We start from the raw sequence: 15945 nt of genomic DNA on the forward strand, positions 1-15945 counted from the left end.
GGAGAGTGAGCCCAGGCTAGTAGAGCAGGCAGACTCAGTGAAATCCCAGTAAATCAGGTGGCATCCCAGAATGGGGGTCCAATCTGTCACACCCTACCTCTGCCCAGAGCAGGTCTAAACATCCCGGTGCTTGTGCCCCAGTGACTGCTGGTGCACAATTTGCACTAGAGCTCTCACTGTTGCTCCTCTGGGGGAGCTGAATCAGTGGCAGGAATGGTGGGAAACTTTTCTGGGGGAAAAAACTATTCTTCTGCAGCTTGTTTAGTGACTTTTCAGTCTGCTTGCTCTGGTTTAAGGTCCTATTGATTTCTCTTCCACTGTTGCTTTTCTGTGGTAGAAAAACAAGGCCCTGTAATTCTATTCTATATAGATTCTTGGACCATCTTCGTTGTCACAGTCGCCGAGTGTCTTCCACTACCACCTGAGATGGCATGATTAATATCTGTTACATGAGGGTCGTTTTCTCGTACCCTTTCCCCTTGGGTGAGAAATTGTGTGCGCCGTGTCAGAGGCCCAGTCAAGCGATGCCCCTCTTGCCATTCATGACTGCTCTGAGGGGAGCTAGCTAGTGGATCATGTGTTTTAAACTTCTGGACTCTGAATGCAGTACAGGCACTGCCACTGTCTGAGGGCCTCTGAGCATACTCTCCGGGTGCAGATCTTCTATCTATCACCCCCTCCTGAGAGTTGCCACCATGAGGCCCATTCTCCATCTCCTAGAACCAGTAATGAACCCTCAGACTACTTCCATAGTTTAAACATGCCAGCTCCCAGACCTCCACATAAAGAGGTGAGCCTTCTGCTTTACCTCTTCAAGGGGCCATGGGGTAAGGTATAAATGCTAAACACAGAACCAAACTTTGCACCAGACTTTAAACACTATTGTGTTTTCTTTAGTAGCATGTGAAATGTGCAGATCTAGACAACAACAAAAAATTACACACATTTCCCTGCCCCAGTTTCCTCATCACTCCAGAGCATTCTTTGGTCTGAGCTCAGGGTAGTCTGGGGCTGTCTAGAGTCCTTCTGTTGCAGTATGTGGTTTGAGTTCTGAAACATGGAACCTTCTTCTCCCAGCTTGCCTAATCTAACCCTAGTGGGTCAGTCCCTTTCCCCTCTTCTGCCCAAAACTTCCTGTATGTGTCTCTCCAAGTTTATATGTCTCACCACTAACAGCTTTGTCTCTTTATCCCACTTGGGGAATTTCCACTCTCTTCACTCCTTCTCCCTGCCCCCCAGACAAGAGGAGAAAGTATCTTCTCTCAGCAAACCCATTGTCCCAAGGTGCTTCACCCCAAAGAGATGGGCTTTGAGTTCCACTAAGCCACCATTGCTCCTAGTCTGGGAGGTACATGCTTAAAGACTTGTCAACAATGATGGATACACATAGTGAGAGGGACATTCATGATACAGTAATTTTCGTAGCAACAACTTCATAGTATTGACCAAAATTCATAAGTCATACTTAGGTTCCCCAAATAATCACACAATGGGTGGAGTGGTTTTTTTTTTTTTTTGTTGTTTTTGTTTTTGTTTTTTTTTTAAATAATTATATACATGATACTCTGTGTTTATGTTAGAGGGGACCAGGTCAAAGAGGTGCTCCATGTACTTGTAGTGAAAGGTGGGGAGGTTTGTGATGGTCTTTAGTTCCTGCAGGAGTTTGTTTCACCATCTCTGATGGGCCCTCGAGAAAGCTCTGTCACCTGCACAGATGAGCTTTACCATTGTAATAGAAAGTTCAACTGTTCCTGAGGAGCAGAATTGTTGACTTCAGTCCTCATTCTGGAGCTTTAGATTGGTAATTTGCCAGTAGGGGGAGGCTGTAGTGTGAACTTGTATGTTTTTACTCCCTCTTGCCTCACTATTCTGAGCAGGAGGTAGAAATGGCTGAATCTTGTCTACATGACTGCCCCCATGCTGGTTTCTGGGTCCACATTAGATATCGCATGTATGTGCGATGTGTATGTGTTAATGGGTTGTGGTCGGTTTCTTTCAGCAGACTCTGGGATGCTGGTTTCTCTAGCAGAGGAGAGTGGGTGACAATTGAGCAGTCTAGTCCTTGTATGTGAGTGATGATGCTCATTTGTGATTTTGGGCTGCCACTCTGCATGATTTCACAATGTCCACGAATCCATATGCTGGACTCCATTAAAAGAAGCCTACTGCCCCCTCTGCATTTAAAAGGACATCAACTTAGAAATCACACTTCTTTCTGATTTTTTTTAAACCTACTATCATTGCAAGTAGCTCCTTAGAGAGATCAGAGAAAAATAGTTATGAATTAGTTTAGCTTGTGCATTTGATAGTTCTCTTGTGAAAAGAACTGTGAGTTTCATGGCTTCCTCTACATATAGAGTCAGTTTCCTTTGTTTGTGCAGGACTTTCATTTAGCAATCAGCAGGGGAGAAAGAGATATTTAAAATTAATAGAAAAACATGTGATTGTAGAACCACAACCTTTGAAGAGGGACTCGAGGGTGAAATAGACCAGACAAGGTTCCTTTAACACAAAGTGGACAGTTGACAGAAAAGACAAAACACAAAAGGGGACATTAGTTAATAGATACACAACAAAGTAATCCCCTATTACTACCCACTACTATAAAATCTGTGGCCATTTTTGCATATATCGGCCTTAATCTCTCTGTATCACAGTTTGCCTATCTGTGCCATAGGGCTAATACTTCCCTTCCTCAATGGTGTTGTTAGAGATGAAAGGTGCTATAGAAATGCATAATATTGTTCTGTATTAAACAGCTGTAAGGTAGTGAATACAAAATACCTATAGATCTATAGTAGGGCTGTCGAATAATCGCAGTTAACTCATGCGATTAACTAAAAAAATTGTGATGTAAAAAATTAATCACGATTAATCGCACTGTTAAACAATATAGTACCAATTGAAATTTATTAAATATTTTTGGATATTTTTCTACATTTTCAAATATATTGATTTCTATTATAACACAGAATACTAAGTGTACAGTGCTCACTTTATATTATTTTTTTATTACAAATATTTGCACTGTAAAAATGATTAAATAAATAGTATTTTTCAATTCACCTCATACAAGTACTGTAGTGCAATCTCTTTATTGTGAAAGTGTAACAAATGTAGATTTTTTTTGTTACATAACTGCACTCAAAAACAAAACAATATTAAAATTTTAGATCCTACAAGTCCACTCAGTCCTACTTCTTGTTCAGCCAATCGTTAAGACAAACAAGTTTGTATAGATTTACGGGAGATACTTCTGCCTGCTTCTTATTTACAATGTCACCAGAAAGTGAGAACAGGCATTCGCATGGCACTTTTGTAGCTGGTGTTGCTAGGTATTTACATGTCAGATATGCTAAACATTCATATGCCCCTTCATGCTTCGGCCACCATTCCAGAGGACATGCTTCCATGCTGATGATGCTCATAAAAAAAAAAAATGCATTAATTAACTTTGTGTTTGGACTACTTGAGGGAGAATTATATGTCTCCTGTTCTGTTTTACCTGCATTCTGCCATATATTTCATGTTATAGCAGTCTCAGATGATGACCCAGCACATGGTTTTAAGAACACTTTCATACCAGAATTGACAAAACGCAAAGAAGGTACCTGTGACAGGATGATTCCCCCCTCCCCCGCCTCCTGGGGTGCCACCTGATATGCTGGGTCTCACTGAGCCCGGCCTTTCCACCAGCCTGGGTAACCCTAACCCTAACCCTGTCCTTGCTGTGCTAGGCTCTCAAGCCTTCTCCAGAATACACACAGCGAAGGCCACAGCTAGGGGAATGGCCAGCACTCACATGCACACCTCCTTTGGGTATAAACCCAAAATAATAATGTCTTGTGCTGTATAGAAAGATCTGCACAGCGCAAGCTCATAAAAATTCGCCCCCTCCCTCAATGTGGAGGAGGATATGCACAGCTTTTTGCCCCCTCCCCCCCCCCAGATATGAATTGCACAAACTGAGGTTTGTAATAAACAAAAAATAAGTTTCTTAACTACAAAAGGTAAATTTTAAGTGATTATAAGGGATAGCAAACAGAACAAAACAGATCACTGAGCAAATAAAACAAAACGCACAAACTAAACTTAATACGCTCAAGAAACAGGTTACAAAATTTAATTTTTCACCCTAATTGTTGTTTTAGGCAGGTTGCAGAGTTTCTGTAGCTTAGAGTCTTATTGTTCTTTCTAATGGCACATTGAGGCTGATTGCCTACTGTCTGCTGGGTGTTCCCCCAAATACACACAAAGTTGTAATTGTTACATAGTCAATATTCCTAACCTCAGATACCGAAATGATATATGCATACAAATTGGATAAACACATAAACACATTCAGTAGATCATAACCTTTCCAATGATACCTCACATGACCCATCTTGCATAAAACATATCTTAGTTATGCCATATTCATATCATAACAATATTTCTATGAAGAATATGGGGTGCAATGTTACAGTACCAATAGCTACAGCACTCGACCCAAGGTTTAAGAATATGAAGTGCCGTCCAAAATCTGAGAGGGATGAGGTGTGGAGCACGCTTTCAGATGTTTTAAAAGAGCAACACTCAGATGCGGAAACTATAGAACCCAAACCACCAAAAAAGAAAATCAGCCTTCTGCTGGTGGCATCTGACTCAGATAATGAAAATGAACATGCGTCGGTCCGCTCTGTTTTGGATCGTTATCAAGCAGAACCTGCCATCAACATGGAGTCCTCTGGAATGGTGGTTGAAGCATGAAAGGACATATGAATCTTTAGCGCATCTGGCACATAAGTATCTTGCGACGCCAGCTACAACAGTGCCATGCGAACACCTGTTCTCACTTTCAGGTGACGTAAATAATAAGTGGGCAATATTATCTCCTGCAAATTGTAACTAAACTTGTTTATCTGAGTGATTGGCTGAAGTAGGACTGAATGGACTTGTAGGCTCTAAAGTTTTATATTGTTTTATTTTTAATGCAGTTATTTTTTGTACATAATTCTACATTTGTTTGTTCAACTTCCATGATAAAGAGATTGCACTACAGTACTTGTATTAGGTGAATTGAAAAATACTATTTCTTTTGTTTTTTACAGTGCAAATATTTGTAATCATAAATAAATATAAAGTGAGCACTGTACACTTTGTATTCTGTGTTGCAACTGAAATCAATATATTTTAAAATATAGAAAACATCCAAAAATATTTAAATAAATGGTATTCTATTATTGTTTAACAGCACAATTAATCACAATTCGTTTTTTTTAATCTCAATTAATTTTTTTAATTTCTTGACAGTCCTAATGTATAGTATATTTTATTCTACCCATGTTTCCAAAAGAGTTTGAAGCAAGCAAGCAAATAAACTAAACAAAAGTGCGTATTATTTAGGAGATTTTCCCTGTCATCTTGTAAATATTTATACTATGAAAACTGAGTACATTGACTTAGGTTTAAGAAGGTATTGCCATTTTCCAGGTCTGTCACTGGAGCGCTCGCCCAATTCGATTGCCTCCCGTGCTCGGCTGTCCGAAAGGGAAGAGGAGGTTGTGGCTTGTTTTGAGAGAGCATGTGTCATTGCACAAGTGTATTTGCAGGAACTTGAGAAGGTAAGGAAGAAACATGCTCTAAGTGTGACTTACCTATATGTGGCCTAAATTCTATCTTTGAACAGGGCTCCCAGTGAGTTTGTCAATGGAAGCTGTGCAAATCCAAGGGCAGAATTACAAGTGCTGATAGACTGAAAGGATTGTCACCTACTGAAAGGGTGATGTGTCCTCTCAATATTTCAGACAATAGAAGAGTTTTGATACAGTAGAACCCTTATTTTACTAACTAATTGGGGCCTGAGGGGTTCATAAAATCAAAAAGTTCATAAAATTGAACATCTGAAAACTACAGTAAGTATGGTGCATAAGTTGTAGCATGGTGCACTGTATCACTTTCTTTTTGTCCTTCCAATCACTGCAAAGTGATTCCCAATGCATGCAAGCAGATGATAAGGATAATGAGTCTATAATCGTATCACTTTTCGTTTCCTTCCCAGACCTTGCATTCAAGAAGCATAAAAGGCAGCAATGTGACTTTCTCTGACTTTGAACTTCCCTATTTCCTGGAAGCAGCTCTACAGAGTGCATATGTGTCTCATTTGAAGAAGGGGTAGGTGGATGCAGCTATTTAATACAAATGATTAATGCTGAAGATACTTTCACAGTGGATTTAGACATACTTCTCCAAACCTGCCCTGTAGCTTCTGTAAGAGAGCTAAGTGGAATGAGCTGACACAGCTCTTGCCACGGCATATTATAGCTACATCTCTGTGCTATGTTGATTTTGCTGCTGTTCTCCTTTCAGGCTTCTTTCATTCATTCTACCTGACAGTGGCTCCAAACTGCTGTTCTCTGGACACAGGCATGTAATTTCTGCTCTTTTTGGGCCCAATTCTACTCCCACTGAAGTTAATGAGAGTTTGACCTTTGATTTCAGTGGGAGCAGAGCAAAGACGACACTGTATGTTTTTGAAAATCTCAACCCTAGGGTGTGATCTAAAGCCCAATGAAGTCACTGGAAATTCTCCCATTGACTTCACTTTGTTTGAATCAGGCATTTAAGGCCTAAATAGCAGTAAAACTGAGTGTGAGGAGAACAGACATGCAGGTGAGGGCTCCCTTACAGGGTAACTATGATACAGTTTGGGGGTTCATTTGAATCCAAAACTCAAAAAGACATTGGCGGCTGCAAACCTACTGTAAATTGCAACTGAAGAAAATGTTCATGTAGTAATAATAATACCTGACATTTATAAACCCCTCTCTCATCTGAGGGGCATACTTTAAAACACAAATGGATGTACCTTCACAAACACCCTGCTGAGGCTGGTAAGTCTGTTTTACAGATGAAGAAACTGCAGCACAGACACACACTGACTTACCTCAGGTCATATAAAAAGTATGTATAAGAGCTAGGACTAAGGTCTCCTTCAGTCCTATGCCTTAACTATAAGACCAACATTCCTCCCCAAAGTGAAACAGCTGCTGAATTTTGCACAGCTCTGTGTACTAGGCCTGGTCAAAACATTTTTTCAGCAAAACTTTTTTTGCCCCTTCCCGCCCCTCCCCCCCCCCCCCCCCCCCCCCCCCCCCCCACAAAAAAAAAAGAATTTTTGACTGAATTTTCATGGTCAGAATTTCCCAGTTTTTAAAAATCAAAAATGAAAAATCTTCATTTTGGGGGTTCCTCCCTCCTTCTCTCCCCTTTTTTGTTTATCCACTTGTAAAACCTCTGCGGGGGCGAAGGGGAAAGAACCGGGAGGGAGAGGAAAGGAGGAAAACATTAAAGAATTGGAAAACGCCACCCAAAAAATTTGAACTAAACAAACGATTTTCATTTTGTTTTCAATTTTTGTGTGTGTGTGGGAAATAAATGGCATTTTTATCTAGCTCTGTTGTTTATGAGCATAGTTTTTAAATGTTTCTCTGAGACTGAATGTTCTGAGTGTTGTTTTTTCAAGTTTAGCCATGATTAAGGGCCTGTCTACCCCCAGAAGTTGCACCTGAAATGTTACCGATTCATGCTAAACCCAATTTAAATCAGGTTTGAACAAAAATAAGGCCCAGTGTACACTACAGACCTCTGCCAGCATAGCTGTGTTGGTCAGGGCTATGAAGAGGTATGATCTCTGGATGATAGAGTCATGCCAGCTGAAGCCCCAAGCGTAGATACAGATATACTAGGAAAATTGCACTTTTACTGGAATAGCTTGTTTAGTCCCTGGAGGGTGATTTTTAAATTATACTGATATGAATTGCAGCTGTGCTGGTATAGCTACATCTACCCTTGGAGCTCCTTGCTGGTATAGTTTTCCCATTATTATTAGATTAGTAAAGTGCTGCTAGTGTAGACATGGCCTGTGAGTGTCCACATGGAAAGTTGCACCTGTTGAACTAAATCAGTCTAAAATAACAGCATTAGTTAAACCAATATAACTTTGTGAATACACCAACATGACAGAGAATTAGAAGTGTTTGGGATAATTCCTTGATACCCAAATAAGAGATGAGAGGTTACATGTCTTTCAGATGTGACATACTGTTTGGCAGTCTGCTTAAGGTTTACTTCCTTTTCAGTTATCTTTCATGTGCATCATATATGCTGATGTTCTAGCCTGTTGCTGTTTTTACAATAGATAAAAAAATTGGTTTAATGTTTTATGGCCCAAAGTTTTGCACACTTGATCTTGCTATCAAGCGCATAAAATAGTTTGAACATACTTTATTGGGGTCAACTAAATATCGTTGAATAAGGAACTCTCATGATCATGTTATTCAGTGACATTTAAATTCAGCCTTAAGTATTCCTTGTTAGTACAGAGTACTCATTGGGCTGCCTTAGGTATTAATTTTGACCACCTTTGGTCCCTCCCTAGTTCATCTTAATGGCTCCCTTTTTAAAAATTAATTCTGAAGTCAAAATTCACTTACAGTTAAAAATCATGTTGTCCATCTGCTGAATTATTATAGAGCAGGAAGACACCTTCTGCATTTGCTCCCATATAAAAGGGTTGATTAATCTTTACCATAAAACCCAAGTATCAGAACAGTTATAAACAAACAAAGTCTGATTCCCCTCTCACTTACACCAGTGCAAATCAGGAATTAAAGCCAAGAACTTAAAGGACCAGTGGGGGAAAAAATTGTATGAGAATCCATAGCTCATTTACCCATGGCTAGTATTAATAATTTCATGTTTTTACCACAGGAGGGCATAAGCAGAACTCTTAACACACTCTTGGGATAAGTTAAAAAAGAAAGGAGAAGAGGCTTTGTCAGATGTGTATATATAATATAACCCCCTGTTTCTCCACCTGATGTTGCATGCCTCAAAGAATTTCTGTATGTTGCATACAGCATGGTGAAATTAGGAAATCAGCTCCGCAAGACAAACGCCCAAAGAGCCATATATAGCAGAATGTCATTTCTCACTGGCGCATGCATACTGTGGAATCACAAGGGTCTGATTCTAATTAGCAGAGCTGTCTAATGTCTAACTAGACAGCTGAATTGAGGATATACACATTGTTCTACTGCCTCTGTTTGCTCCCATTGGCAACACGCCAGATTATGGCCAGGCGTGCCCTCTCTCCTAAAATGTACAGTGAAAAGAGAGCCTGTATCTAACAAAACAAAGGTCCATTCTCCCTTTCAGATGTTAAAGAGCCAGCTGTAGGGACCAGCAAGACCTGCAGCTGTGGGAAGCCCCTGTGCTCTTGGTGTGCATTTAATTAAAATATTGTATCAGTGAAGGCAAATCTCTTGCAGTTTTCTGCCCTTCTGAGTCACAAAAGAGCTTTCTTGTATTATTTCAGTAAGCATCATTGATATTCTGCTGATGCAAAGTACAACCAGGCAGGTGCTGCCTCAGTGTGGAAAGCAGCCTGTTGTGCAGATCTTAGTGAGAAAGACTATTTACTTTTTTAGGGAAATGTGTGCATGGAGATAAGGATCATAGTAAGACTGGCTTTTAGTTTAGCTTATTACACATGAATGGTTTCTTTATGCTAATGTGCAGGGTTTGCTATCAAAACTATAAATATTTCCACAGAGCATAGAGACCTCTCCTGAGTCCTGTTCTCATTTTAATGATTTATTATTATGATGATATTTATGTAGCACCAGAAGTGTGCTAGGGGTTTTGCAGACAGATAAAAAGAGAAGGGACAGGATTTTCCATAGTGACGAGTAATTTTGGGTGCCTCCATTTTTGGATGTCCAACTTAAGACCTCTTAAAAGGGCCTGACTTTCAGAAGTGGATGTGAAGTGCTTTCTGAAAATTAGACTCCTTTAAGGTGACTCAAGTTGGGCATCCAAAAATAGAGGCACCCAAAAATCTTTGTAAAGCTTTGGCCAAGGTGCCTGCCCAGAAAAGCTTTCAGGATAAAATTTTTTGAAAACCCCTGAAAGTGATGTGAGCTTAAATCTCAAGTGCCTAAGTTGTTTTGGAAAATGGGACTTAGGCTCCTAAGCCACTTAGGTCCTTTTGAAAATGTCCCCCATAATCGAAACAGACCGTGTACAGACGTGGGCTGAACTGCTGGTTCTCATCAAGAATATTCCTTATTGCTGAGCAGCCCACATCTTTTCCCTACTGAAGCCGGTATTACCCCTTTCTCAAGCCGCTCCTTCCAGCATTAACCTGTTTTTTTTTCTCTCAATTCTGTTGTCATCCATCCTTCTAGAGTTTTTGTTTCTGAATAGTCACATTTATAGATGGCTAATGCAAGATAATTGTGGAGCCACCACTCTGTGCATTTGTGTGCGTAATATATAAACACAGTCAATGGGAGAGAGTGGGGAGAGGGTGTAATGTAGATCCTTTAATCTCACTAATTCTAAGACCCAAATGGCTTACTTAAAAATATGATAGTGATAACTGCTCTTTTTGACACTATTCCTGGCTGTGTCATAGAGTGCCCGATCACACTGTTCTACGTGAGCTCCTTATTCTTCACAATCCCACGGAAGGTTCTCTCTGGAGCAGCTGCAACAGGCAAGCTAGAACATGACCCACTCTCCTTCCTACTAGGGTTCTTTCGTCCTGTTGTGCCTTGTGTCACAACAAATTGTATAGCTTTTAATATCTCTCCGGTGCTGCTCAGTGCCAAATACAAGCTTCATTTACTGTTAAACCCTGGCACTAACCACTGCACACATTTCTTTTAGTTGTCCTAACTTTTGTAGTTGTGCACTCCTTGCCAGAGGATGTTGTGAAGGCTAAGACTGTAACAGGGTTCAAAACAGAACTAGATAAATTCATGGAGGATAGGTCCATCAATGGCTATTAGCCAGGATGGACAGGGATGGTGTCCCTAGCCTCTGTTTGCCAGAAGCTGGGAATGGGTGACGGGATGGATCACTTGATGATTACCTGTTCTGTTCATTCCCTCTGGGGCACCTGGCAGTGGCCACTGTTGGAAGACAGGATACTGGGCTAGATGGACCTTTGGTCTGACCCAGTATGGCCATTCTTATGTTCATTTATCTTCTCCCTCATATAAAAGGAGAAATATTTTCCATTGAGTTCTCCTGGAGGAAATATCCCATTCCCAGGAACCAGTCAGTTTTTATCATCCATTAGGGCCAGGAGCTCTTAGCTTGAGGTTCCAAACAGATTTAGATCACCCTGCTCTACCCATCTTGCTAAACAGGAAAGGGAGGTGCAAGCTAGATGTGGCCTGGGTGCGGAAAAGGTTGAGAACCACTGAAGGAGAGCTGGCTGTATTTTAAAGAAGTCTTATTGAGGGCGAAGGAACAAACCATCTCGATGTGCAGAAAGAATACCAAATATGGCAGGCGACCAGCTTGGTTTAACATTGAAATCCTTTGGTCAGTTTAAACTCAAAAAGGAAGCTTACAAGAAGTGGAAATTTGGACCGATGACTCAGGAGGAGTATAAAAATAGTGCTCGAGCATGCAGGGGTGTAATCAGGAAGGCCAAAGCACAATTGGAGTTGCAGCTAGCAAGGGATGTGAAGGGTAACAAGAAGGGTTTCTACAGGTATGTTAGCAACAAAAAGGTAGTCAGGGAAAGTGTGGGACCCTTACTGAATGGGGGGGACAACCTAGTTACAGATTATGTGGAAAAAGCTTAAGTACTCAATGCTTCTTTTGCCTCTGTCTTCACAGACAAGGTCAACTCCCAGACTGCTGCACTGGGCAACACAGTATGGGGAGGAGATGAGCAGCCCTCAATGGTGAAAGAACAGGTTAAGGACTATTTAGAAAAGCGGGACATGCACAAATCCATGGGTCCATATCTAATGCATCCAAGGGTGCTGAGGGAGTTGGCTGATGTGATTGCAGAGCCATTGGCCATTATCTTTGAAAATTCGTGGTGATCGGGGGAGGTCCCAGACGATTGGAAAAAGGCAAATATAGTGCCCATATTTTAAAAAGGGTATAAAGAGAACCTGGGGAACTACAGACTGGTCAGCCTCACTTCAGTCCCCGGCAAAATCATGGAGCAGGTCCTCAAGGAATCCATTTTGATCCAGATTGCCTTCTATGATGAGATAACTGGCTCTGTGGATATGGGGAAAGCAGTGGATGTGATCTGTCTTGACTTTAGTAAAGCTTTTGATGCAGTCTCCCACAGTATTCTTGCCAGCAAGTTAAAGAAGTATGGTTTGGATGAATGGACTATAAGGTGGATAGAAAGCTGGCTAGATTGTCGGGCTCAAAGGCTTGATGTCTAGTTATCAGTCGGTATCAAGCGGAGTGCCCCAGGGATCGCTTCTGGGGCCGGTTTTGTTCAACATCTTTATTAATGATCTGGATGATGGGATAGATTGCACCCTCAGCAAGTTCGCAGATGACACTAAACTGGAGGGAGAGGTAGATATGCTGGAGGGTAGGGATAGGGTCTAGAGTGACCTAGACAAATTGGAGGATTGGGCCAAAAGAAATCTGATGAAATTCAACAAGGACAAGTGCAGAGTCCTGCACTTAGGAAGGAAGAATCCCATGTACCGCTACAGGCTGGGGACCAACTGGCTAAGCAGCAATTCTGCAGAAAAGGACCTGGGGATTATAGTGGGCAAGAAGCTGGATATGAGTCAGCAGTGTTCCCCTTTTGCCAAGAAGGCTAACAGCATATTGGGCTGTATTAGTAGGAGCATTGCCAGCAGATCGAGGGAAGTGATTATTCTCCTCTGTTCGGCGCTGGTGAGGCCATACCTGGAGTATTGCATCCAGTTTTGGTCCCCCCACTACAGAAGGGATGTGGACAAATTGGAGAGAGTCCAGCAGAGGGCAACGAAAATTATTAGGGGGCTGCAGCACATGATTTACGAGGAGAGGCATGCAGGAGAGAAGAGTGAGGGGGGATTTGATAGCAGCCTTCAACTACCTGAAGGGTGGTTCCAAAGAGGGTGGAGCTAGGCTGTTCTCAGTGGTGGCAGATGACAGAACAAGAAGCAATGGTCTCAAATTGCAGTGGGGAAGGTCTAGGTTGGATAATAGGAAACACTATTTCACTAGGAAGGTGGTGAAGCACTGGAATGGGTTACCTAGGGATGTGATGGAATCTGCATCCTTAGAGTTTTTTAAGACCTGACTTGACAAAGCCCTGGCTGGGTTGATTTAGTTGGTGTTGGTCCTGCTTTGAGCAGGGGATTGTACTAGATGACCTCCTGAGGTCTCTTCCAACCCTAATATTCTATGATTCTATGAATTAGCCAACTGAGAGCTGGATTAATCCATCTCCCAATTCTTTCTTTAAGCACTTAGCTACAACTAAGCCTTTCTGATAAGACCTATAATATAATGCTAAATGTCAGAGAAGAATATCCAGTGATAGGAGGTCACTTTACCTCTCATCCTAGATCTTTGCTTTTAATTTTTAACTAGGGTGTCTGGAAGCTTGTCTCAGATATGGCACTGTATAAGTATTATTGTTAACTATGCATTTCCTCTACCCCAGGAACATTCCTCAGAATGTGAAATGGGATGCATGTTTTTAAGAATTTGAGAGAAAAATTGTGGCATGACGCAGTAGTCTGAAGCAGTTGTCTAGATTTGAGAATATGCTCGCTGTTTATAACTAGGTAGATACAGCATTTAAAATATATAGCTAGCTCTCTCTTCAAAGGAAAAGGTCAGATCTGTTTTCTCACAAATTCAACAAAATAATGAATGATAGCTTAGTAGTACAGTAGTGGATCTGATTCACAATGCCTTATTGTTTGGCTTTCTCCTCTGTTTAGACAGCATTCCCGCTGTTGAACAGATTTTAAATGCTGTGCATTGTTATTATTCTTTGTTATTAATATTATTATAAGGCACCATATATGTGAGTGGTGCTTTTAAAGACCTATAAGCACAGTTCCTGCCCTAAATAATTTACAATCTGAGGCCTTGGTCCTGCATCAGAATGTGCTAGAGCTGACACCTGCACGTATGCAGAGTCTCAGTGAGCTCACTAGGCCTTAGCATGGATGCATGCTAGTGGATTCTAAAGCAGGATGAGGGTTTGAGGTCTATAATTCATGGCTGTGCCCTGGAGTAAATCTTTTCAGGACTCACCCTTAAAACAGACACAATCCAGACCAAAGGGGAAGAGGAGAATGGGATTGACAAATCATGTGGTCCTAAGTTGTTCTTGTTACACCCACTTCTGAGCAGATCTAAGTAGCTTTTTCCTTTGTGGTTGTTTTATGCTGGTTGTATTTAAGTCCACCTGTTGTTGACCAGTGTAGGTGTCAAGGTCTGAAACTTAACACACAACTAAACTGGGAAGTTTTCAAATGTTGTCTTTTTCATGACTCCAGTTTGAATTGGACCAGCACAGCCAGGAAATTTTTGGGCCCTTGGGGGTATTTGTAAGTCCAGGTTCCTTTGCTGAATCATTTATAAAATTCAAAGACATTTTATTTTAAGGGCATGATTCTGCTACCCTGACTCGCATTGCTTTACTCCATGAGTAACTCTAGTGATTTCTACATTGAAAGCGTAACTGCACTGGGTCCAATGTGGATACAGTGGTAGATGAATGTTCATATTAAGCAAGAACCTCAATGCAAGATTTCAGAGGTGTTATGTACAACTTAAGGGAGGACTCTACACAACAAAACAGTTTTAAGAAGCAGCCTGACTTCGGAACACTTTCCCTGGCCCCTGCACGTGTTACAACAGCTCAGCTCCCTTTAGAGCAGGGATTTATAATTCTACATCTTGCTGCACAGGAGAATAAACATGAAAATGTGCTAATTTCCTTTAAAACAGGACATTTCACCTGTATATCCCCCATTTTAACTTTTTTTTTTTCTCCAAGTTCCCACTAGATCTTTTTTCAAAGCTCTTTACACAGACTAAATTCCTATTGAAACCTATGGGGTACTGAAAACAAGGCTCATTAATAGGAACGAAAATAAGCAACATTTTTTGCATTATGCTGTTGTGATCACACTGCTTTCCTTTCCCAATAAATATGCTTAGGCTCTTCAGTCACATTATTTCCTGAAGTCTGGCCCAAAGCCCATTGAGGGCAATGGGAGTCATTCATAATGACAGTGAATAGTAATAGGACCAGGGAAAGAGCTTGCGAATGGCTCTGTAGTCTGGTAGTTAGGGCATCCTCCTAGGTCGATGTGGTAGACCCAAGTTCAAGTCCCTGCTCCAGTGACTGCTCACTTATTTATAAAAAGTGCAACAGCTTCAACAGGAGAGACATGTTGACCCCCAACAGAATAACTCATAGCCCAGTGAGTAGGACGCTTTTCTGTAATGTGGGAAACCCAAATTCAATCTCTTCTCCACACCAGGCCGAGGGAGGAATTGACCCTGGGTCTCCCACTTCCCAGAGACTACCCTAGCCACTCGGATAAAAGTTTATAAGGCAACTCCTCATCCTCTTTTCTTCCTCTTTTCCCTCACAGCGCTATGTAAATCTAGTCCTCCTTGGCTTTTGTCAAAATGCCCAAAATTTAAATGGAAAAGAAAAGAATCAGGTCAAAACAAAACATTTAGTTTCTACCCAAGTCAAATTTTCTTTTTTCTACTTCTTGATTCACTGAAAATTTTTGAAAATTTCATTTTCAGACCCCCCTCAAAAAAAAAAATCTTTTTTTTTTTTGTCAGAATGACTAGTGAACTTAAAAATCCATTCTTCATTTAGCTCTGCTCCACACTTGGTTGTGATTATTGTTGATCTAGTGGTTAAGTCATAGGACTAGAACTTAGAAAACATGGATGTCAATTTCTGCATCTGCCACAGACTTGGGCAAGTCACTTAATCTCTCGACTTCAGTTTCCTCATTTGAACCTGGAAATAATACTTCCCTATATCACAGGGGTGCTGTCAGGGTAAATTCATGAGTATGTTTAAAGTGCTTTGAGATCCTTGGTGGGAGATGCTATGAAAGTGTAAAGTGTTATCATTTTAATTGTATCATAAAC

The 15945-nt window shown here is 41.0% G+C and overlaps 1 protein-coding gene across 5 annotated transcripts in view; it reads left to right on the forward strand.

Annotated features, from left to right (window-relative positions):
• TTC7A (tetratricopeptide repeat domain 7A) overlaps nucleotides 1–15945 on the forward strand; it is a 280895-nt gene that overhangs the window by 34547 nt on the left and 230403 nt on the right. For all 5 annotated transcript variants that reach the window (XM_065589566.1, XM_065589568.1, XM_005311464.5 and 2 more), the window contains 2 exons: nucleotides 5473–5603; nucleotides 6041–6153. In XM_065589566.1, the coding sequence (XP_065445638.1) occupies nucleotides 5473–5603; nucleotides 6041–6153 (244 nt within the window). The remainder of the gene's footprint in view (nucleotides 1–5472; nucleotides 5604–6040; nucleotides 6154–15945) is intronic.

This window comes from Chrysemys picta, chromosome 3, assembly GCF_011386835.1.
Source record: "Chrysemys picta bellii isolate R12L10 chromosome 3, ASM1138683v2, whole genome shotgun sequence".
In the NCBI taxonomy this organism is placed as follows: domain Eukaryota; kingdom Metazoa; phylum Chordata; order Testudines; family Emydidae; genus Chrysemys; species Chrysemys picta.